This window comes from Macaca mulatta, chromosome 4 (genome assembly GCF_049350105.2).
Source record: "Macaca mulatta isolate MMU2019108-1 chromosome 4, T2T-MMU8v2.0, whole genome shotgun sequence".
Taxonomy (NCBI): Eukaryota; Metazoa; Chordata; class Mammalia; order Primates; family Cercopithecidae; genus Macaca; species Macaca mulatta.
Window position 1 is genome coordinate 125,414,104 of NC_133409.1, and position 25,209 is coordinate 125,439,312.

The window sequence follows — 25,209 nt, forward strand, 5'->3', positions numbered from 1 at the left end:
ACAAGTTCTCACTCTGTCACCCAGGCTCCAGTGCAGTGGCAAAGTCATGACTCACTGCATCGTCAACCTCCTGAATTCAGGTAATCCTCCTGCCTCAGTCTCCTGAGAAGGTGGGACTACGGATGTGTGCCACCATGCCTGGTTAATTTTTAAGTTTTCTTGAAGAAACATGGTCTTGCTTTGTTGCCCAGGCTTGGATATTTAATGATATTAAGACACTTATAAAAATACTTTAGATTGATAATGGTATTTTGATTTAAAATAATCCTTATCTTTTAGAGATGCATACTAAAATATTTAATAATGAAGTAAAATCCCTCAGATTGGTTTTAAAATCATCTGGTGGGGTAGGGCAGAAAATGTGGATAGGGGTATAGTTGAAATAGCACTGACCAGGAAATAGTGATTGTTAAAGCTGGGTGTGTAAATGGCAGTTCTCTATACTTTTCCTTTGTTGTATAAGCATAAAATTTTCCATAATGAAAGGTTTAAGAAGTTAGGTAAAAGAAACAAACCTTTACTTGAAGTTTGCATCGTCGACATTTTTGTTTTCCATAGAGCAAGCCTAAATTTTTGGTAATAACATTTTGAGATTTTAGATATTGTGTTTAGAAAGGCAGAAGGTGGAAATATTGTTCCTGTGGCCATCTTCTGATTTCTTTTTACTTCTTTTTTTCTGTTAACAAAGAACTGTTTGCTTATTTGTTGACTTTTTACTTAGAACATTTGACAAACCATATTAGTAAGTGGTGTATAAAATGTGCTTATTATTTAAAACTTAAATAATATAAAATAGACAAGGAATTATATAGGCATATTCTTCTGTTTTAAAATCTACAACTGATTTTTTTCCCCCCAAGACTACTGTTTTTGTTCTTTGCTGATTTATTGGTCTGAGACTAGAATCATCATCAAAATAAAACTGACCTTAAAGACAACATGGGCTGGGTGCAGTGGTTCACAACTGTAATCCCAGCACTTGGGAGGCTGAGGTGGGTGGATCACCTGAGGTCAGGAGTTTGAGACCAGCCTGGCCAACATGGTGAAACCCCGTCTCTACTAAAAATATAAAAATCAGCTGGGTGTGGTGGCATGCACCTGTAATTCCAGCTACTTGGGAGGCTGAGGCAGGAGAATCAGCTTGAACCTGGGAGGCAGAGGTTGCAGTGAGCCGAGATTACGCCACCTTACTCCAGCCTGGGTGACAGAGGAAGGCTGCATCTCAGAAACAAACAAGCAAACAAACAACAACAACAACAAAGCAACATGCTATCACATTGCTTGACTTCGTCTTGCTGAAATTCAAACGATAGCTGTTCTAACAATTTTTTCTTAGTAAGTGGAATTCTTTCATTTTAGTGTTACTTTATTCCAGCAGATTACACATATATCTTTTCACAGAGGTCATGAAATTTTGATGATGGCTAAAATGTAAGATATTGAGTTGCTTAATCGATTTGAGTTAATCTTTAATATTGACATCACATGCCATTATGTGACTCTGCTCAGGAGATACCTTTCCAGTGGTGGATTATTTGCTTTTATTTTGTTGCTCATACTTTTAATTTTCTGTTACTAAATAGGGAGGCAAGCCAGTGATTTATACATTTCTAACTCCGTTCATAGCTTAATTAAGAAAGTTTGAAACTATCCTAAGTTAGGATGCTTTAGAATTATCTGTGAATTTTATTTATATATTAGTCTTATTAGAAATAGGCATTGTTAATTGAGAATGGAGTGTAATTTTTAGCTACTTTGCCAAACACAATAAAAATACCCCATTTACTTTCTCCAAAACTGGATAGCTGGATGTGGATATCTTTCAGAAGCAATGGGGTCCTTACAGGACATGTGCTTTCATGCTACTAATGTTCATAATTTGCAGCCACAGAATAATAGTTATTTTTAAGTGGCTAGCATTCATGTTGAAAATGAGTCCATTTTTCTTGGCCATCAGAATAACCATTTCCCTTGAACTATGATAATCACTTCTGACATATTGCTTTGAGCCTTTTCTCCTTCTGCATTTCAAGAAGGTTAAACATTATTGAGCATAAACCTTTGTCCCAGGAGTTCAGAAGGGCAAAAATTACACATTCAACCTGAACATATACTTTAAAGTGGATTTCTGTGTTCATTCAGCTCTTGCAGTTTTAACCAAGAAGCGTCTGAAAAATCGTTAGCCAAGTTTCTTGTGCACGTGCCACCCCCTCCCTTTATTTGGTGCTTTTTTTGGTCTCTGTGAAGCTAAATATTAGCCACCCATTTAATAAAATGTGAATGAGTTAGGCTTGAATTCTTCCACTAATGGCAAATTACAGAAATTATGATTTTTTTTACCAGTAAAGAGAAACCACTTGGATTAAATTTTTAGATTGTTGATCTTTTGAGTTGTACTATTTCTTGTTTTTAGGAGTAAAAGGCTGAATACGGTTGGAGAATTTTAGAATTCTGTGGCCTACGGCTTGCTCTTTAAAACTTGGATTTTTCAAAAACATAAAAATAAACTTTTGAGTTTAAAGATGGGAAATGGGGTGGGAAGATCAGTCAATTGGATGTCAGGCATTGTCTGATTCTTTTATCAGTTACTTGCTTTATATTCTGATTTTCACTTGTTCTTTTATTTCTTTGTTGTTGTTGTTGCTTTTTTTTTTGAGATGGAGTCTCACTCCGTCACCCAGGCTGGAGTGTAATGGCGTGGTCTTGGCTCACTGCAACCTCTGTCTCCTGGGTTCAAGTGATTCTCTTGCCTCAGCCTCCCGAGTAGCTGGGACTACAGGTGCGTGCCACCACACCTGGCTAATTTTTGTATTTTTAGTAGAGATGCGGTTTCACTATGTTGGTCAGGTTGGTCTTGAAATCCTGACCTCATGATCTGCCCCCATTGGCCTCCCAAAGTGCTGGGATTACAGACGTGAGCCACCGTGCCCGGCCTTATTTCTTTAGGTATATATAACTTTGAGAAAGACAGTATTTTATATTACTAGGGACTATACTGTTTCATTAATCGATATTTAAAAATATCTCTTTCACTAATTATGGAACCAGATAAGTTGAAAAACCGAAAAGTACTGCTTTCTTTTCTTCTTCTTCTTCTTCTTTTTTTTGTTTGAGACAGAGTCTTACTCTGTCATCCAGGCTAGAGTGCAGTGGTGCGATCTTGGCTCACTGCAACCGCCACCTCCTGCCTCAGGCTCCCAAGTAGCTGGGATTACAGGTGTGTGTCACCATGCCTGGCTAATTTTTGTACTTTTAGTAGAGACAGGATTTTACCATGTTAGCCAGGCTGGTCTCTAACTCCTGACCTCAAGCGATCTGCCCGCCTTGGCTTCCCAAAATCCTGGGATTACAGCCATGAACCACTGTGCCTGGCCTAATATACTGCTTTCTTAGAAACATACTAAAATGGTTCCTCCAAAGTAATTTCTTCATTGTAGTTCTATCTCTTATTCTGACTTTAGTAATTATAAGAATTATGTCATTTTAGAGGAAAGAGACTGTGCTTTGTGTTCTAAACCTTAGCCCCAGGGAATTATAAGATTTCGATACATTTTTAATAATGAATCTCTAGACTATTTTATTTTTCTGAAGAGTTATTGCTTAACTTTTGCTAAGAGAAAATTGTAAGGTGAGAAGTCGGAGTAAAGAATGGATAAAAGGAAAATCATACGTTCTGTTATTGTGATGAATTAACAAGTTGGGTTGTATGTTACATATCCAAAGTACCTTTCTGGATACTCTTTTGAAAGTTATCTATTCATTGTGGGAATAGAAATTTTAAAAATGTCTTTATCATATGCTACAATAGCACCTACTTTAGTAATGGGCTAGAGCCAGTTTAATTTTGCTTGAGCTACGACTTAAACCTGTTAGCAAATGTAAGCACTATCATGGAGGGTCTAAGAGTGTGCATTCTGGAACTATACAGCCTAATGTGAGTTTAAATTTTGGTTTCAGCACTTACCAGCTCAGTGCCTTTAGGCAAGTGAGTTATTTAGTTTCTCTGTGGCTCAGGTTCCTCCACTTTAGAATGGGGGTCATAACTTTATAGTGTTATTGTGTGGATTAATCTAGTTATAGATTTGAGTAAGCAAGAAAATTTAACCATGGTACACTACTTAATTCAAGAGTGAATAATATTAAGATGCAATTAACCATAATATCACTGAATATGGATTTATGCAAATATTCTGTAAGAAAGGTATAATCTTTATCTATCTTAATAGGGACTGAATAGATGATGACTATAATTAATAAACCTAGACATACCACTATATGCATGTTACTTGGAACTATTAAGATAAATGCGGTAAGATATGTAGAAAGTTGAAAGTGGTTGTGTCTGAGAAGGTGGGAAGAAGAGCTGGGGACCACAATTTTTGTGTATAATCTATTTATTAATTCGAGTGCAAAGAGAAATTAAATGTATTCTTCCTCACCAATCACCATTTAACTCACTCTCTACTCCTAAGGAAAAACTCAAGGCAGGTGCCACAGCTTTACTGGTGATTCTTAGATAATAGAAAGTCCTTGAGTCACTGTCAAGCATTAAAGATTTTAGCTCCATCTAATAATAATATAACTCCAGTCTGGCCTCATGAATTATTACAACTTCATATTCAACGTTAATATTTTTTCCCTTCTCTCAGCTTGACAGAGATTCAGGCTGCAGTGGCAAAGGACATGGTTGGTTTTTTCCTCTCTTCTCTCCTCATTTTTTCCTATACCCTCCTGTTGTTGCTTCTGACTGCTCTAGGATTGGCCAAGGAGAAAGGGGATTAGGGGACGACGGCCTAGTTTTGCACAGCCCTTATAGTTATGACCTGGCAGTTGGTGTCCTCTAAATGTGTTGTAGTTCCTTTCGTCTGGGAAGAGTCTTTTCTTTGCTTGTGTATTCCTGCCTTGGTCTTCTGAAGTTCTGATGGTTCACCCCCTCTATTTGGTCCCTCCTTCCATTCACAAAGTCCTCTTGGATAGGAACCCTTTGAATAGGAGCTTAAACTAGCTCCCTCTGTCCTTGGGTCCATGACAGACCTCCCAAAATCATGTGCCATGGAGGGGCAGCTCAATGCCAAGCAGATCTTTTATTCTGGCGACAGTCTTCACCTTTAGAGTCTTTTGGTGAGAGTCATATTCTAGTCACATGGTCCTTAAACTCCAGGGGAGACATGTTTTGCCCTTCAAGCCCTCTCCCTTGATTTAAGGCATAGGATATGCACACCAACCTCTCTTCTAGGAGGAAATGCTCAAGGCATCAATAGCTTTCTCCAAAGCGATCTCTCCTCTTGGTTTCTGGCTTTGTCTACCTCTCTTAGAGGGGTGATGGGCTCATGTTGCTCTAATCTGTGTCACACTGACTTAACATGGTCATCACAGATGGTTTAGCACAGGGCATTTCGTACATTTGTGGGAAAGATTTTTTTTTTTAACTTCCAATTCATTACAGGTCTGTACCTGGCCCTTTATTGCATGACTGGTCTTCAGTTCACATCACACTGGTGACATATTATGTGAGTTCAACAGCACCTGAAATAGTCTGTTGAAGAAGACAAGTCTATTGACCAGTTGTAGTTCCAAAGCAATGTCAAATTATTCTAAAAGTCTCTAAATACTTCCAATTTCTGTATTTATCTTATAGCAAACCAATAAAAACAGTTATCAGACTAGCATTTGTCCATGGGCATACTTTGAGTTGTACTGTTCCAACACTTTCCTTTAGGATTGGGAGATAGTGGCATTTATTGCATTGTTCCCAGCCTATGGGATATCAGTTGAAACTAACTTAAAAAGTTCTAATTTGATATCCTGTTAGAATAGATTTTTATTAATTCCACATATATTTTTTAAGTGTTTGCTCTGTGCCACGGATCCCATAAAAATAAAAACAAATAACTAAATTTATTTATTTATTTATTTTGAGATGGAGTCTCACTCTATCACTCAGGCTAGAGTGCAGCGGAGCAGTCTTTGCTCACTGCAACCTCTGCCTCCTGGGTTCAAGTGATTCTCCTGCCTCAGCCTCCCAAGTAGCTGGGATTACAGGTGCCTGCCACCATGCTCAACTAATTTTTTGTATTTTTTAGTAGAGACGGGGTCTCACCATGTTGGTCAGGCTTGTCTTGAACTCGTGACCTCAAGTGATCTGCCCACCTCGGCCCCCACAAGGTGCTGGGATTAAAGACGTGAGCCACTGTGCCCAGCCAAATAACTAAATTTACATTATGCTAAGAGGTGGTAAATGGTATGAAGAAAAATGCTTCAGGTAAAGGGGAAGATAGTGTTGGGGTGGGATGATGGGTTTACATTGCACAGTCAGGGAACATTCTTTGATAAGGTGACATTTGATCAGAGCCGGGTATCTAGGTAAGAGCCTTTTAGGCCAAATGTTTTTTAGCATTATTTGCTTTTAACTTACAGGCACGTTTTACTTTGATACAATACAAGTCAATTTAAAGATGAATGGGGAAAAAATGACTAGGAGATAAAGACGTGGAAAGAGCCTTTATAAATTACCCTTTAAAGGAGTTGGCCTAAGAAGAGACGAGGAATTAAGGCAGTAAGCTAGGGAGGATATAGGATTCCGAAAGGTCTTTCATAAGATGGGAGACATTTGAGATATTTTAGGGAGAAGAAAGGGGGCCTTTCCTGGGCCTGGACAGAATGCAGGTGAGAGTAAGAGTAGAAATGGATACATTTGGGGATAGCTAGAAGTTGTTAAAGAAAAACAGTGCTGAGAACCCAGCTGATGTTAGATAGTTGACATTTGTGGAGGGATTAAGCTGCTTCATTGAGTAGTGTTTTCAAAGCACGTTTCAGCCATTTAGAATTGGGAGTTAAGGTGAATGTTTCAACTGATCCAAGATAGAGGGTGGAATTGATAGCTCTAGAGGAGGCGGCTGGGATATTGATGTCGAGAGAATGCTTGAAATGATGCATCATGAGACTTGATGAGGAAGAACAGGAAATCTTAATGGTAATCATGGGTCTGACTGGGAACAGAACATTAGAGGTCTGGATTAGCTTGAAGAGTTGTGAGAGAGCTGGAGAGCCAGAAATTGTAGGTCACATTGTTGGATTACAATGAGAGGTCTCAGAGTTGGTTCAGTACCAGGTGATGTCATCGTCCAGAATGGGGCCATGGCATGCTGGGAGAAGAGGAGAGAAGATAAAGATTATTTGAGCTCAGGAAGCTAGGAACTTTTGTGGCTGAGGTGTTGGCTGGCCCATCCACATGAATGTGGAACTCTTCCCAGATGACTACACTCAAAGTGGAGAAGAAGCAATGAGTCAGGTTCCAAAGTCCTCAGCAAATGAGGGGGTGTGGCCGGAGGCCAGACAGTGACAATTCAGGGAAAGGAAGAGAGTGGCGTCGGATGATGGTTCCTTCTGAGATTTCGATGAGACATGCAGGAGAAGCAGAAGCCTCTGCTGGAGAGATGCAGAGGTATAGAGAGCAGGCACTTAACAAATACACGTGGAATGATTAAGGTAAGACAAACACTGGAGATGGCACTTTTGTGAGGAATTAGAGCTTCCTGACAATTAAATGAAGGTTTCAAAGGGCACCTAGAAAAGAGTTTACTAGGAGGGCAGCAGTGGAGCAGCTACACAGTAGCAAAAGGATGATAGTTTTTGAGAAAAGAGTTGCCCATGGGGCTTGAATTTGGGGTAGTATACAAGTGTGGTAGGCAGAAGTGGTGTGGTGGGTAAGTTCACCTGTACTAAGATTCCAGCAGCTCTAGGGATGAAGCCAGGGGTAGCCCCGGACAGCCCTCTGCCATTGAAACCAATAGTCTGTAGCTTTGCTCCTGGCCCGATGGTGTGTCCATTAGACACTCTGGTCTGTCCTTAGGGTTCATGAGCTCTTCAAAGACTTTTTGAGATCACTGGGACCTAAATATATATTATTGATTCCAAAATAAGAAGCTTGGAACTTAACTTTAAAAACAATCTTTAATTAAATACTAGTCATAATTTCAACTGCCTAGTTGCAATTCAACATTTGTATAATTGTGTATAAGTGAAATTTAAAATTACACAAAAATATCTTTTAACAAAATACATTTTTCGAATAATAAAAGCCCTTTCAAGCATTTAATGGAAAATGTATTGAATGTGTCTGAGTATATGTCTCACGTGATGGGATCTGTAAAACAGTGGCTCAGGGCCCTGTGAGCATCTTAAAACATCTCTGGCAGGCCGGGCGCGGTGGCTCACGCCTGTAATCCCAGCACTTTGGGAGGCTGAGGCAGGCAGATCACGACGTCAGGAGATAGAGACCATCCTGGCTAACATGGTGAAACCCCATCTCTACTAAAAATACAAAAAAATTAGCCGGGCGTGGTGGCGGGCACCTGAAGTACCAGGTACTAGGGAGGCTGAGGCAGGAGAATGGGGTGAACCCGGGAGGTGGAGCTTGCAGTGAGCCAAGATCGCTCTACTGCACTTTAGCCTGGGCAACAGAAAACAAACAAACAAACAAAAAAACAAAAACCATATCTGGCTTAGGTTCCAAATAGAAGCTCAGTCAGGAGTTGTTCAGAAGGTTATGTGTTTGTGTGTGATTGAAGATGGTATTAGTAAAGATAACTAGGCCTTTAATGTGACCTTGTTTAGGTGGCTGAGAAAGGGATCCACTAGTCTGAGGAATCTCACCTTTCAAGGGTGTTAGTTTTGGCATCTGCTTTTGGTGATTTGGTGCTATTTTATTATATCTTCGAGATCTCTTAAATATCACATGATTTGAAATGCGTGTGGAGCGATTAGGAAGGATATTTTTCAGGCTCCTGTGGGAAAGAATGCAGAATTTGGAGTTTAAGAAATGGATTTAAACTGGAACAGTCACTTATCTCTTTTAGCCATAGTTTTCCCTTACGTAGAATGAGAATGATAGCAAAGCACATTTCATAAGATTGTTGCAGGGATTAAATGAGATAATATTTTTGAAAAGTTTTATGAGCTAATCAAAACAAATGTAGTTATGATTGATAATGGTTTTAGGTGGTGATAAGAGGGATGAAAAGAAAGTAAGATGGTGAATTCATGACACCCATTGGCTTATGTGCCACTTTCATTTATTTAATTTATATAAATTTATTTTAAATTTTATTGATTTTTTTTTTTAAGAGATGGGATCTCGCTCTGATGCCCAGGCAGGAGTGCAGTGGTACACTCATAGCTCTCTGCAGACTTGAACTCCTGGGCTCAAGTGATCCTCTCACCCTGGCCTCCCAAAGTGCTGGGATTATAGGTGTGACCCATCAGATTCAACCTTGTTTTTAATTTTTATGGATACTAATAGTTGTACATATTTATGGGGTACACGGTTTTTTGTTTTGTGTTTTTTAAGAGATAGGGTCTCTCTGTGTTGCCCAGACTGGAGTGCAGTGGTCATTCACAGGTGTAAAGTATACTACAGCCTTGTATTCCTAGGTTCAAGTGATCATCCCACCTCAGTCTCCCAAGTAGTAGGACTATAGTTATGCACCACTGAGGCTGGCTTACATGTGGTATTTTGATACAAGCACAATGTGTAATGATCAAATTGCAATTGGGATATTCATCACCTCAAACATTTATCATTCTCTTTGTGCTGGGAGACATTCCAAACCTCTTCTAGCTATTTAGAACTATACAATAAAGTATTAATCACAGCTATCCTGTATTGCTACCAAACACTAAATCTTGTTCCTTCTGAGTGTATTTTTGTACTCATTAACCAGCCTCTCTTCATCTCCCCTCTCCGCCCAACCTTCCCAGCTTCTGGTAAACACCTTTCAATTCTCTAGCTTCATGAGATCCACTATTTTAACTCCAACATGAATGAGAACAGGCAGGATTTTTCTCTTTGTGCTTGGCTTACTTCCCTTAACATAATGCCTTCCAGTTCCATTTATGTTGCTGTAAATGACAGAATTTCATTCTTCTTCATGACTGAATAATATTCCATTGTGTGTGTGTGTGTGTGTGTGTGTGTGTGTGTGTGTGTATCACAATTTCCTTATAATTTCATCCATTGATGGACACTTAGGTTGATTTCATATCTTGCTATTGAAATGCCTCAGTACATTGGTCTGGGCAAAGATTTCTTCAGTAAGACCTCAAAAGCACAGGAAACCAAATTGACAAGTGGGATAATATCAAGCCAAAAAGCTTCAGAGGAAACAATCAACAAAGAGAAGAGACAGCCCACAGAATGGGGAAAAATATTTGCTAGCTATTCATCTGACAAGTGATTAATAACCAGAATATGGGAGGAACTCAAGCAACTCAAGAGCAAAAAAACAAATAATCTGATTTAAAAATAGGCAAAAGATCTAAATAGATATTTCCCTAAAGAAGACATACAAAGGACAAACAGGTGTATGAAAAGATGCTCAACATCACTAATTGTCAAGGAAATGCAAATTAAAACTACAATGGGATATCATCGCACTCTGGTTAAAATGTCTATTATCAAAAAGAAAATAACAAATGCTAGCAGGGATTCAGGGAAAGGAGAATGCTCGTTGGTAGGAATGTAACTTAGTACAGCCATTATGGAAAACAAAATATGGAGGTTCCTCAAAAAACTAAAAATAGAACTACTGTATGATCCAGCATATAGTAGTTCTTGCTGCTGGGTATATATCAAAAAAAAAAAAAAAAAAGGAAATCAGTGTATTGAAGAGATTCTGCACTTCCATACCTATTTATTTTTAAATTACTCTATCTTTCTATCTATCTGATAGGTACCTATACACCCCCACTCAAAACAAAAGCTAAGATCTTGGTAGTAACCTATGTCTAATGATATGGTCTCTTTTTCCATTGGCCTGAATCTTCTTTTTTTTTTTTTTTTTTTTTTTTTTTTTTTTTTTTTTTTTTGAGACGGAGTCTCGCTCTGTCGCCCAGGCTGAAGTGCAGTGGCCAGATCTCAGCTCACTGCAAGCTCCGCCTCCCGGGTTCCCGCCATTCTCCTGCCTCAGCCTCCCGAGTAGCTGGGACCACAGGCGCCGCCACCTCGCCCGGCTAGTTTTTTGTGTTTTTAGTAGAGATGGGGTTTCGCCGTGTTAGCCAGGATGGTCTCGATCTCCTGACCTCGTGATCCACCCGTCTCGGCCTCCCAAAGTGCTGGGATTACAGGCTTGAGCCACCACGCCCGGCCGGCCTGAATCTTCTTACTCAAGATAACCATCATTCTGAAACACATTTCATCATTCTTTTGTTTCCCTGTTCAGAGTTTTATTGCTAGTCTATTTATTCCTGAAAAGTTAAATTTTTTTTTTTTATTTATGTGTCTTCTTAGAGGTGGAGTCTCACTCTGTTGCCCAGGCTGGAGTGCAGTGGTGCCATCATAGCTCACTGTAGCCTCAAACTCCTGGGCTCAAAAAAGTGATCCTCCCACCTCATCCTCTTGAGTAGCTGGGACTACAGGTATGAGCCACTGCGCCTAGCTTAAAAAGTTTAAATTTTAAAATTTTAGTTACTTTTAACTTAATAAAAAACGTTAGCATACTTTATGTAATTATTTGAAACTAACTTTTTTCACTTAATATGCTATTGCTAATAGTATTGCTAATAATATTGTTCACTATAGTTTGTTTTGACTTTTGTATGACTATACCACAGTTTGCTCATTTGCTGTCTTGTAAGTGGACATTTGTTTTCAGGCCTTTACTGTATGAGTGCCGCTATGAGTTTTCTTGTACATGCCTCTTACTGTTCACGTGCAGTTTTTCTTGTGTATATGCTTAGTGGAATTACTGGATCAATTCTTAGTAGAATTGCTGGATATACATAAAAGTTCAACTTTAGGAGATAATGCCAAACTCTTTTTCAAAATATCTGCGCCAATTTATACTTTCCTCAGCCACGTCTAAGCGAGCATGAGGAGCCATGTTCTTTTCAACACATAGTAATACTAGACTTAATTTTTTTTCCAGTTGAATACATGTAATCTGTTAACCTCATTGTGGGCTTGATTTGCTACCCTGATTGTTAATTATGCCACACATCTTTTCTTTTTCTTTTTTTTTTTTTAAACTTTTAATTGTATTTATTTTAATGCTGAATTTACTCCCGTACTGTTAAGTTTTTGTTTCTTCAGTTTCTTCTGGGATATCTTTTTCTTCTAGGCAACCCTCTCTTCTGGTTTAGGAGCAATTTGTTCCTTTTCAGTAAGGATCATCTCGATGTGGCAGGCAGAGCCCATGTATGGGTTGATCCAACCACGAGCTCTGTAGGTCCAGCGACGTGTCTTAGGTGCTTTGTTCATTTGGATATGCTCAATGACCAGAGAATCTCCCTCTAGGCCCTTAAGTTCAGCATTACTCTCTGCATTTTTAAGCATGTGCAGCAAAAATTCAGCACTCTTTCTGGGCCACCGACCTTGTGTCCAGCCCCATTGCTTGGCCTGGGCACACCTGCCAACTCCAGCATTGTAACGTTGGAATGGCACACACTGTTTCTGTAAAGTGACATCTTTCAGATACTTCATGGCTTTTCATATATGCATACCCTTGATGTCCTGGGCAGTTTCATGAGTGTTCTTAAAGTGAACATAAAGATCTGAACCTCTTGATTTGCATGATTTTGTGGGGTTGTCTGGGTCAAGTGAATAGTGAACCATTTTCACAGATTACCTCAGGCCACTTAGGGGAAGAGGAAGAGCCCCACACATTTTTTCGTAGTTTATATCTTTTTGTATGTTTATTAGCCATATATGTTTCCTCTTCTGCAAAATGCCTGTCCATTTCATTTGCCATTTTTCTTGTTTGGTTGTTTGTATGTTTTTTACTGATTTGAGTGGGTTCTTTGTATATATATTCTTTGTTCACTGAATTTTAATTTATATTATTGTATTTTATTATATTTTTCATTGCTTGGTATTTTTGATAATCTCTTATTCCTAACTCCTACTCTTGATACTCTTTTCCCTCTATTTAAATATATAAAATACGTTTATTTTATATGTAATATCTGATAATTAACATACCTGAAGTTTTTGCCTATGGGTTTGTGTCTATTGTTTCTATAGTTTCACCAGTGGGGCCTTGTTTCATTGTGTACTTTGTGACTTTCTTGCTGCCCAGGCTGGAGTGCAATGGCATGATCTCGGCTCACTGTAACCTCTCCCTCCCGTGTTCAAGCGATTCTCCTGCTTCGGCCTCCCGAGTAGCTGGGATTATAGGTGCCTGCCACCACCGCCTGGCTAATTTTCGTATTTTCAGTAGAGACAGGGTTTCACCATGTTGACCAGGCTGATCTTGAACGCCTGACCTTAGGTGATCTGCCCACCTCGGTCTCCCAAAGTGCTGGGATTATAGGCATGAGCCATTGTGCCCGGCTGCTTTGTGACTTTTTACCACCAGCTCATTTTTTTTTTTTTTTTTTTTGCAGTTGCAAGATTTGATAGAGTGAAAACAGAGCTCCCATAAAATGGGAGAGGACCCAAGGGGGGTTGCTGTTGCCTGCTCGAATGCCTGGGTTTATGTCCTGATCACTGTCCCTCCCTCTGTGCTCTCAGGCAATAGATAATTGACTGTTTCCTTACCTCCTGTTTTTGCCTAATTAGCATTTTAGTGAGCTCTCTTTACTACCTGATTGGCCGGGTGTGAGCTAAGTTGCAAGCCCCGTGTTTAAAGGTGGATGGGGTCACCTTCCCAGCTAGGCTTAGGGATTCTTAGTCGGCATAGGAAATACAGCTAGTCCTGTCTCACCACGAGCTCATTTTTGACTGAACTTTATCTGTGGTAATTTTTAGAGGCTAGGATTGAAGGTACATTTCTCCAGAGAGGATATTCTGTTAGTTTTGCCAGGGAAATCTAAAATAAAAAAAATCTCAGCTGGGCGCGGGTGGCTCACGCCTATAATCCCAGCACTTTGGGAGGCCGAGGCAGGTAGATCACTTGAGCTCAGGAGTTCAAGACTAGACTGGGCAACATAACAAGACGTCGTCTCTACTAAAACTCAAAAAAATTAACTGGTCATGGTAGTGGCACCTGCCTGTAGTCTCGGCTACTCGGGAGGCTGAGGTGAGAGGCTCGTTTGAGCCTGGGAGGTTAAGGCTGAGATTGTGCCACTGTACTTCAGCCTTGGTGACAGAGCGATTCCCTGTCTCAAAAAAATAAATAAACATAAAATCTCAGTTTCAGAGTTTTTCATACTGCATAGATGCTGCGAACTTGGGCCATAAAATGTGCATGAGAATCAGCTTGAAGTTTTTATTTTTCTACTCTGTCCAGCCACAAGCTTGACATGGGCAAGTGTCTTTGGAATCTCAGGGTATTTTTGTTTGGTTTTCCTAGTTCATGCTTCCCTGGCTTTATTTATTTCTGTTTTTGTTTTTGTTTTTTTCACTGAGTCTCCTTTGGCTTTGTCTTTTGTCCCCTGAGCAGGTTGTCCTGCTCTTCTGTCCCCTGGGCATCAAGTGAAACTTTAGATGAGAGGGAATCAGCCTAACGTTTCTGTATTTGTGCTTTTGCTTTTCTATTGCTCTAGCCTCTAAGAATTTTTCTTATTTTCCTGCCCCTTTGCTGATTCATTTAAAAATATTTTATCCAGCATTTTTAGCTACTGTATAGCAGGCAGGTTTGTTAGGAAGTCAAGTCTGTGATATATCTGAGAAACCTTTGCCTTGTTTTTGTATGACTAAAGAGACTCCCCAAAATAGGTCCCCTCAGATCAGAGCCGTATGTACCCCAAAGTTCTAGCATCCATCCCTAGAGCCACCAAAAGTTTTTTAAAAATCTGTACATCATTATCAAAGTACACCAGCCATTGTCTGCCAAGACATAGCTTTTAGTCCTTATCTTTAGTATAATTTCATTTCTATGTAGGGCTGTGTAGTACAGTTAGCCAATTATTTCTCATCTCTTGGTCTTAAAGCAGATGACACATTTCCCAGAGAGGATAGGATTCATGTTTACATAGGGTATTGAGAAGTGCTGTAGTGACTCACTTATTTCAAGTCTCAAATTTCAGTACATATTTGTCATTTCTGTTAGGCCAAATCAACTTCCTAATTGCATAATGTTGTTTTATAATTTGGAGTTGAACCTAAAACCTCCAATAGAGAAAATGTTCATGGAATATTTTTATGATAAAATCAGATAAATTATTAAATAGCAGTTGTGATTGTCAAATTATTTTATTTTATTGTTGATTTATTTTATCATTGGCTTTTATTTGTTGTTTTTGGTAATTAACAACATTCTAAAAAAATGTTATAGTCCAAAATACACTTGTTTTTTTTTGAGAGGATGGTGAATTGTGGCATTGGGACAGGATATTTTCCGTTTGCTTACATGTACTACTCAATATGCAATATCTCTGACTCGTTAGCATTTAAACTTAGTTCAGGGTAACTATATAAAGAGGCTCTTTAGAAGTGTGAAAATGAAACATTAAAGGTATGGAATTTGTATATCAAAAAAGCTTTAGAGATGAGGGATTCGTGGACAATTTAGGAACATCAAAAGTCATCCAGTCTGAGTTGTCATTTTGAGGAAACAAGGTCCAGAACAGTGATCTGAGTTGCTAAACTGTCAGAGCCACGATTGGAATCAAGACCTCATAGTTGAGAACACTCTCTTCAATGCTACATTGTTTCCCTGTTTATATGCCATGTTTAGCTAAGCATTTAAAATTTTTTATACTTACAAATTAAAAAACATTATTTCTACTTGCATGTTTTGTAAAATGAACTGACACCCCCCCCATGTTTAAAATTGACTTAGAAAACCCAGACATTTAATGTTTTTTTTTTTTTTTTAAACTACATAATAATATTTGGAGCTTATGGGAGTATTAAGCAGGCAACACAGCTTTCTCAAGTTTATTTCTAGAACATGGGTAATCACCATGACTCCAGGCACACCCGTCTGTTTATTAAAGCAAAAGAATCAGGAAGTCTGAGATGCAGACGTTTCAGGATACTAGGGAAGTGAAAAATAGTTTTTTCTGAAATGAGAGCCCTGCTTTTTTTTTTTTTTTGATGGAGTCTCGCTGTGTCGCCAGGCTGGAGTGCAGTGACACGATCTCGGCTCACTGCAACCTCCACCTCCCGAGTTCAAGTGATTCTCCTGCCTCAGCCTCAGCCTCCTGAGTAACTGGGACTATGGGCGTGCCCCACCACACCACAGAATACCCTAATTTTTGTATTTTTAGTAGAGACGGGGTTTCACCATGTTGGCCAGGGTGATTTCGATCTCCTGACCTCATGATCCGCCCAACTTGGCCTTCCAAAGTGCTGGGAATACAGGCATGAGCCACTGCATCTGGCCAAGCTCTGCTTTTTATAAACAAATGACTATCATTATTTCCTATTTTTAAATCCTTTAAAAACGGTTTTGGAACTTTATCAGCTCCCTGTAACTCCAGAGATAACCATAAATGAGACTGTAAAAGAAATGAAGTTATAAAGACAGGCATTTCGTATCAACAGTATTTTTATTGATGCTGACCAACAACATTAACAGTAGTGAGCATTTCTTAAGCACTCCCTATGAGTCAGGCTCTGTGCTTGGCAATGGGCATTAGGTCATTTAATCCTAACACCAACCCTAAGAGGTAGATGTTCTTTATAAATTGGAAAGCCAAAGCTCAGAAAGTTTAAGTAGTTTGTCCAAAGTCCTACAGCTAATAAGTAGTGAAGCTGGGTCAGGAGGCAAAGAGCTCTGCCAGACTACAGGGCCAGGTCTAGCCTCAGTTCTCTGTTATCTCCCTAGTTAGCTTGCTGAGAGCAATCCCATTTTTGATTTATGGTTAGGAGGGTTTAACTGTGGGTTATGAGACTATGTTGTGCTTTAAATCTCTTGTTCTATAACAAGCTTCAGGGCAAGTATTGCAGGCAATGATAAATAAGATAAATATGGATAAATAAGAAAAAACTAATATTTATTGCAGGAAATTGGTACTTACTGAGTACATACATACTGTGTGCTAGTTAGTACAGGTGCTTTTGCAAAATTCTTTTACTGTTCATTTTCGCGTTTCACAAATATTTTCTGAGCATCTGTTATGGGTTTGTCACCATGCTAGGAACTGGGGACACAGCATGAATGAAACAAAGAGCTTACTTTTTGGTGGAGGAGACAGACAACAAGCAGATAAACAGGTAAATACATAATGTGTCAGATGGTAATAAGTGGCGGGGGAGGAAAGTGAAGCAGGATAAGGGGCATAGAGTAATAGGTGGGGAGGGTAAAGTTACATAAGGCTTTTAGGGGAATAACTTTCTTTAAAAGGGTGCCGTTTGAGCAGAGACCTAACAGCACATCAGGAGGCCTTGTAGGTCATGGTACAGGCTTTGGATTTTATCCTGAGTGAAGTGGAAAGCCACAGGAGGGTTTTGAGCACAGGCACGATGTACTCTGACTTAGGTCTTTGAAGACTGGATTTAGCTTCTGTATGGAGAATATATTGTTGAGGACAAGGAGGCAAGCAAGATCAATTGGAAGATATTTTGCAATAATTGTTCAGGCAAGAGGTGAATGTGACTTGTAATAAGAACAACATAGCTCTGGCTGGGCATGGTGGCTCATGCCTGTAATCCCAGCACTTTGGGAGGCCCCGGTGGGTGGATCGTCTGTGATCAGGAGTTTGAGACCAGCCTGGCCAACATAGTGAAACCCCATGTCTACTAAAAATACAAAACAATTAGCCGGGTGTGGTGGCAGGCACCTGTAGTCCCAGCTACTCGGGAGGCTGAGGCAGGAGAATGGCGTGAACCCGGGAGGTGGAGCTTGCAGTGAGCCGAGATCGCGCCATTGCACTCCAGCCTGGGGGACAGAGTGAGACTCTGTCTCAAAAAAGAACCCAAAACAAAACAAAGAAAACACATAGCTCTAATTTATTGAATGCCTACTATGTACTTTATGTATATCATTTTAGTAATCCAGTTCAATTTAGCTATCCTTGTGGTTTAGAAGATGATAAAACTCAAAATCTCCCAGTGGCTTACAATTGCTCTAATGGGAGCATTTCAGACATTGTGGCAGCAGTTTTTGGTAGCAGATTTTCAGACTCCCATCAGATCACATCAAAGATTATATTCTACCTAGAGAATCAGGAAGGCAGGTGAGAAGGTAAGGCCATCTGTCCCTATGACTCAACAGAGCGGTAATGATGAGTTTTTACTTTCAACTAGGGAAGCAGGGCTGAGCATGGTGGCACATGCCTATAATCCCAGCACTTTAGAAAGCTGAGGCGGGAGGATTGCTTGAGCCCAGGAGTTCCAGACCAGCCTGAGCATCACAGTGAGACAATCCCCTGGCCACTCTTCCCCCATCTCTTCAAAAAATAAAAAAATTAGGCAGGTGTGGTGGCACACCTGTAGTCCAGCTACTTGGGAGGCTGAGGTGGGAGGATTGCTTGAGCCTGGAAGGTCAGGGCTGCCGTGAGCTGGGATCTCACCACCACACAGTGAGCTGTGATCTTACCACCACACTTCAGCCTAGATGACAGAGCAAGATGCGCTCTCTCTCTCTCTCTCTCTCTCTCTCTCTCTCTCTCTCTCTCACACACACACACACACACACACACACACAGAGAGAGAGAGAGAGAGAGAAAACTAGGGAAGCAGAGAGATGGATTGTCACAATTAAAGTGTTCCAGGCCATATTTCTTTTGAGTGGTATCCTGAATTGGGCTAGGCTGTTTCTGTTAGGACAGACTCATTTGACTCCTTGAATCTCTGTCTCTGTGATTGTCAGAAATGGCTCCAGGAAAAAATCATGATGTAGACAGCTTATCTACTTCTAGGAACCTCAGTGTTCCCTTTTTGTTTTATCTAAACACTTCTGCAGGACACAGTCTGGTGGCCTTATTCATACTGAAGTATAAATAACTGATACTGTGCCACTTAATATTTTTCATCCATGGGTAGTTTGGTTAGAAATAAAAAGCTTTACATCAAAAGACTGTATCTGTTACTAGAAATTTAGGCGATAGCATGCAGGTGATGTGAAGGGAGTTAGATTTTTTTTTCAAGTCCTCAAAATGATATATTTTTGGTCATATAGCTATAATCACTGCAATTCTAAATACTTGATATCTAGTTTTTATCTTTTTATTTTATAATAAATGCTATGGAAATGTATTTAGTATGTGCTGAGCAGGCATCATATTACAGGATTTACATACATTATTTCATTTTAATAATATCTAGTGAAGTAGATATGACTATTCATGTTTAGAATATGAGCAAGTTGAAGATGTTAAGTAATTTTCTTGTGTGGTAGTATATGGGCAGTTAATTATGGAGCTGGGTGAAGCACTCTGGCTTCCTAACTCAGCTTGGTAAAAGTCCTGCACACTTTCCATAAAACTGTAAAATGTGAATTATGGCAGGTGTTTCTACTTCCCTGAAATGTGGTAAAGGTGAGTCATAAGTCTTCTATGCAGTAATATGGTAGACAATTGTGTTAGTTAGGGTTCTCCAGAGAAACAGACCAATAGGCTGTATTAGTTATAGCACACATACACACACAGAGATTTATTTATTTTAAGGAATTAGCTCATGCAATTGGGCTGGGAGATCTAAAATCTGTAGGGCAGGCCAGCAGGCTAGAAATTCAGAAAAGAGCTGATATTGCAGTCTTGAGTCCAAATTCTGCAGGGCATCAGGCTGGAAACTCAGGCGAGGTCTCTACGTTGCAGTCTTGAGGAAAATTCTTTCTTTGAGAGATCATGGTCTTTGCTCTTAAGGCCTTCTACTGATTGGAGAAGGCCCACCCACTATATGGAGGATAATCTACTTTACTTGAAGTCCACTGAATAAATGTTAATCACTTTTAAACATACACCTTCACAACATTTAGACTGATCTTTTATGAAAAACTGGGTACCATGGCCTAGCCAAGTTGACACATAAAATTAACCATCACATCAATAGCCAGCGATTTTCACTGAATAGACTTTTAAAGGTACCTAGGTACCTGGATTCTCCACCTGCATATTCTGTAGCTGGTTCGTGTGCTGTGGACACAAACACAAGGCCAGTTCAGGAAGAGAAAGAAGGATGGCACAAGGGAACAGATAGTCATATGTTCTATGGTGTGCTTGTTTTTTGTGATAGAATTCATCATATTGTTTTATGGACACAGATATACATTTTTAAAAATTCCTCTTTGCTTTATTATTGTTGGAAGAAGCTATTAGGCTGGCTTGGAAATCCCCAGTTGAGAAAGGGAGGAGAAAAAACACCCAAGCAATATTTCAGGGTCAGGAGGGCAGCTGTGAAGGGGAGGAAGGTCAGGGGACTGGAATTCACACAAATCCTAAGTGTACATGATGACTAAGAAGAAGAGGGGTGTGGGCTGCACAGCTGTAGCACAGGATTCTAACTGCCCTGTGATGGGCACTGTGAAAGAATGAGTGAATTTGCTTCATAAATGCAGTGGGAACAGTTATTACTTAGAGACAATTGGAAGTCAGAAGAAATAGGGGTATTTTTATTTTTATGTTTTTAAGTAGAATATCATGGCTTGTAAATGTTATAAGAAGTATGTGTAAATGGCGTGACTATTATGTTCCCCAAAACAATCCTGTGTGAAAGGGGACAATAAACAAGATGGTTTATATACTCTTGCTCTCTGTGTGTATGAGAAAAAGGATGAATAAGGGATGGAGTGGCTCCATAACACTTCATTACCAGCATGCTACCATCTCAGCAGTCCCTTGCATGATGCTGACCAGCTGCAGCTTCTCTAAGGGGCAGGTTTCTACCACTCACTCACAGCAGCTCCAGGAGCCACAGCTGTAGTTGGAAGAAAATGCAGGTCTCTTGGAGGTTGGTGTCTAGCCAGCCTTGTATCTTAAACCAGTTTGAGTCATCACAAACTAGGAGGCTTATCAAAAGGAACGTCATCATCTCGAGCTCTCCTTGTATGACTTGCCTGGGACCCACTGATTTTCCTACTACTATTCTCTGTCTCCCCACTATTATAGTTTTGCTTGACTTCTGACCTTCTTCTCATTCCCGCATAGTAAGCTAGTTTCACTTCTTACCTTAGCAGCCTCAGCCCTACCTTTGTCTAGCCTTCTTTTTTCCAGTCTCTAAATGTTTCCCAAATTCATCCTCTCCTCTCCACCCCCAATTCCAATGATTTAGTTCAGGCTCGCATCATTTACTGCTGGACTGTTACAGTAACTGCTCACTAATCTTGTCTGAGTTTGATCCCTCTTCAGTCCATGAGTCACGCAGCTATACAGGCAAACTACTTATAACCCGTCAGCAACAATCCAGGTCCTACAAGATGAATTCTGGGCCCCAGTGTCACATGCAAGCCCTGCTGTGATCTTCATCCACCACCTGCTTTCCAGCTGCCTCTGCTGCCACTTCCACCTGATGCTCTCAAAGCACCTTGTGCTTTTCTCACTTCTCATTCTGGGAGACTGATTGGATAACTCGAAGGTCCTAACATCTTCCCCCCTCAAACACTATCTTCTTTTCTTACCTGATTTGGAATAAGGTGTCAATAAGCAAGCAGGGAAATATATTCTCTTCTTCCCTGGATCTAGAATAATTCAAGGCAGCCTTAAAATGAGAAATGATGCTGGAGGAAGGAAGTAGCTGCCATGCTGATCCTGTTAGTGGGCTCTGTGTATGTGTGTGTGCGAGACACAGACGGACAGACCCTTGGGGCATTTTTAGCCTTTGTTGTGGCAGAGCTTTCTTTCTGAATTTCTACTCACATTTGACCAAGCTGCTGAAGCCAAGCTGCCAAGCCAATAAATTCACCCAACAGACATTCATCAGGGGCCCCCTCCTAAGACCTGGGATTCTGAAGTACATAAGAAACAGTTGCTACCCACACGGTGAGGTTTAATCTCAGTCTATACACTCTGGGGTAAGAGGTGTTCCTTTGTCTTTTTTTCAACTCACCTCAGGTTCTGACTCCCAGGTCTCCATGAGGCCGGGCCTGGTGCTCCCCATTTCCTTCACCTCGGAATTGTGTTAAGGTTCTTGGGTCCTGTAAGATGCATGCCAAGGTGTCAGGGAATGGGAGGGAACATTTGTGCCTCCAGGTTATGCGCATCTCAAAAGATTTAGGCTTGTGAAAAAGGTATTCTTGCAGGCTGTTTCTGCTTCCTGTCCTGCCATATAGCTTCCTCTAGGGGTAAAGCAAGGAAGGGACAGGTCCAGATCACCTCAGGAAAGAGAGATAAAATGAAATCTACTGTGGGCTTTAGTGCAGATATGGGGGCTTTGAGCCACACAGTTGTTCCAGATGGATCTCAGGTGTTCTAAGATGAGGATGTGCAACAGATGTCAGGGGGAAATCCCATTATTAGTTAAGGACATTTGGAATGAACTTAGCATTTATTCTCGAGAGGAGGCTGTGGTTGGATTGGTTTGCCACTGTGCAATATGAATCATCGCACCTGAGCAGAATTTTCCACCAAACCAGCTCAGAGGGATCAGGCACTGATCCCTGGTTCCACTTGGGTGTGGCTTAAGGTAGCAACCGAATTGTTTGCATTTAATGTACATGGAACAGCCCTGCTTTCCTCAAAAGAGGGCAGTGGGAGTGCCAGGCACTTAAAGTTTCATAGACCTTGTTTCTGTACAATAATAAAAGTTTTTGTTTTTAATGAAAAATTAATTCTTTCACTTAAGTACCTACTGTTTGAAGTGAAAGAGTAAGTGTGTAAAAGCTATTATCAAAAGCAATTTTCTGAAGTCTCATTAATGAAGACAGGTAATGAAAATGGAAGCATAAAGAAGGTATAAAGACATAACTTTGCTTATGTGTCAATAGGGAAGAACTGAATATCTATAATTGCTTTTTTATTTACACTAACATGGTTGTCTAAGTTTTTGTTGTCTCCAGTAATGGAGACAATGAATTTAAAAGAAAAAAACCTTCTGAATTACAAAAAGTTATGTATTGGAAAGATACAGGGACATCTCAAAGGAGGTTTAACAACCAAGCTTGGAGGGATAGATATGGAACTCATGGACTTTGTATCCCGAGAGCTGTTACTAAGGTGACCCAGTTGCAATAACTTCTAGTTTCTATATTTCCTGAAGTGACAATTATGTTGGCTTAATCATCTACCCTTGGATCAAACAAGTGTGAATAGACAACATCACCTAAGAGCTAAAATTTACTAATGCTTCCTACATGTTGACCAAGGGTAGGTATGGGAGCAAAAACCAGCAGGGAGTCATCAGCAGTAGTGATGGGTGGGTGGGTCCAGCTAGATTCGTGGGGATCGTGAGCCAGCATTTACATGAGTCATACAGCTTTCTTCCATTTCCTGGGCACTGGAAATGTTAACCAGGGTGTTTGGGGATACAGCAGAATGAAGTGAACACTTGGATGTCAGTAGAAACATGGAATTATCTATTTTTGTTTGTTGTCCATTTAACTGAAATATTTTGAAAGCTTTTTGTTGTTTTATCCCCTCTTCTCCAGTTTTCATATTTTTAAAAATTTCATCTCCATTCTATCAATTATCACGATCCCTACCTCTCCTCCTCTATCTTTTCCTTTACTTTCTGAATACAGCAATGTCATCCATCACTTACTTCATGCTAGGGGCTCCAAAGTCATACGTCTCCAGGGGTCAGGTATCATACATGCGAGGACGGTGTCAGACTGGAAAGCACAGGTGTTTTACGTGTCCTTTCTTTAAAGGGAAAACCACTAGGGCCAGTATTCCACATCTGAATTTTCATGTGAAAATTGCCAATTTTTATGTGTTTGCTGTTAATTTGTTTTTAAAAATGAGTAGGCCAGCCATAGTGCATCTACAATGATGGCTGTATCAGCAGTGAACACTTTTGGATAGGATACTCTTGGAAGAGTGAAGTGAGGGAGCTGGGGAACTGTATCTCCAACCTGGCTTCTGAAGGGACTGCGGAGGCTCGACTTGATTTAGCCTCTCTCTCCTCATCAACTTTATACTGTGAGCCATATTTTTATGTATGTATTTATACTATTCCACCAAAATACATATTTTTAAGCCTAACAAGTGATGATAAGATGACTGATATTTAATTATAAATTGGCTATTTTGTCACTTCTGCTCTCCCAGTTAGATTTCAGGCCCTTCTAAGGAAGAAGCCTATGGGTACTTAAGACATGTTTTTAATTAACTGACATAAACATCCATTTAAACTATAAGATTAAGTATTTTCTAGTTAAATGTATGTTTTCAGTATTAGAGTTTGTCTTCCTAATGCATTTGTTTTGTGGGGCTATTTTTGGAGATATGTTTGCTTTTCTTTTAGGCAAGTTATTTAAAATGTTCTTCCTTTGGTTAGAAAAACTATTTGTAGATACTCAAATGTAAACTAGTTCTGATGTCTCTATTTATATAATTTTCATATGATTGGGATTAGGTGGACTTGCAAAAAAAAGATGTCTGAAATTTTTTGAAAGTTTTTTTACATTTTTAGAAAAATTTCATATTTTGATACTTTGCATAGTTTTTATTTTATATGTAATCTGTTTGGGGAGATTTATGGAGGTGTGGGAACACATAGGACCAAAGAATCTTTGAGTGGAAAGAGACCACAGAGTAAGCGAAGGCTTGGTCCCCTGGAATAGGAGAGTGCTTACTATACACAAAGCAGTCTGGGAGTACTATAGTTGTGCATTTTGAATGGTTTTTCTTTGATGTGAACTGATACCTGTCATTTCCATGCGTTGGCCCTAGTACTGAACCCAGAACAGGTCTAGTCTTTTTGGGATCCCCAAATATATGGTAATCTTTAGGGCTGTGAGTATATGTTCCCCTAGTGCCAAGGACCACATGTGGTCAAGAGCACAGGCTTTCGTGTCAAAAGGACCTATATGGAAATCCTGGCTGCACCTTGTACTGACAATGACTGTGGACAAGTTACTTAATATCCCTAACTGTGCATTTCTTTATTGGATTTCAGTGAGTATTAAATAAAATACTTAGTGAAAATGCTTAAATTATAATCACCCAATAAATGAGGCATCTGGATAGAATATACTAAACTGAAAGAAAGGAAGAAGTCTTGCAGAATGTCTTAGTGCTGAGCCTTGATTATCTAGGATTCAAAGTGATATACCTATTGGGAACTGAAATTAATATGTTGAAGAGATATCTGCACTCCCATAGACATTGCAGCATTATTCATGATAGTTACGTTATGAAATCAACCTTCCTCTGTCCCATCAGCAAGCTTGGTGTCCAACTTGGTGTTACTTAGTACTAAGTAACACTAACCAGTGTACAATCATTATA

At 39.8% G+C, this 25,209-nt stretch overlaps 2 protein-coding genes across 15 annotated transcripts in view; one reads left to right on the forward strand and one right to left on the reverse strand.

The window, feature by feature from the left end:
- The window catches only part of BAG2 (BAG cochaperone 2), a 406,790-nt gene that overhangs the window by 306,614 nt on the left and 74,967 nt on the right, over window positions 1-25,209 (reverse strand). The window lies entirely within an intron of this gene.
- The window catches only part of DST (dystonin), a 488,734-nt gene that overhangs the window by 69,545 nt on the left and 393,980 nt on the right, over window positions 1-25,209 (forward strand). The window contains exons 1-2 of one of the 14 annotated variants that reach the window (XM_077999797.1): window positions 7,339-7,488; window positions 17,023-17,098. The exons of 12 other annotated variants lie outside the window; for them this stretch is intronic. In XM_077999797.1, the coding sequence (XP_077855923.1) occupies window positions 17,039-17,098 (60 nt within the window). In that variant the 5' untranslated portion in view covers window positions 7,339-7,488; window positions 17,023-17,038. Of the gene's footprint in view, window positions 1-7,177; window positions 7,489-17,022; window positions 17,099-25,209 lie in introns of those variants that run through there. One more of the 14 variants, XM_077999796.1, reaches the window with a different exon arrangement.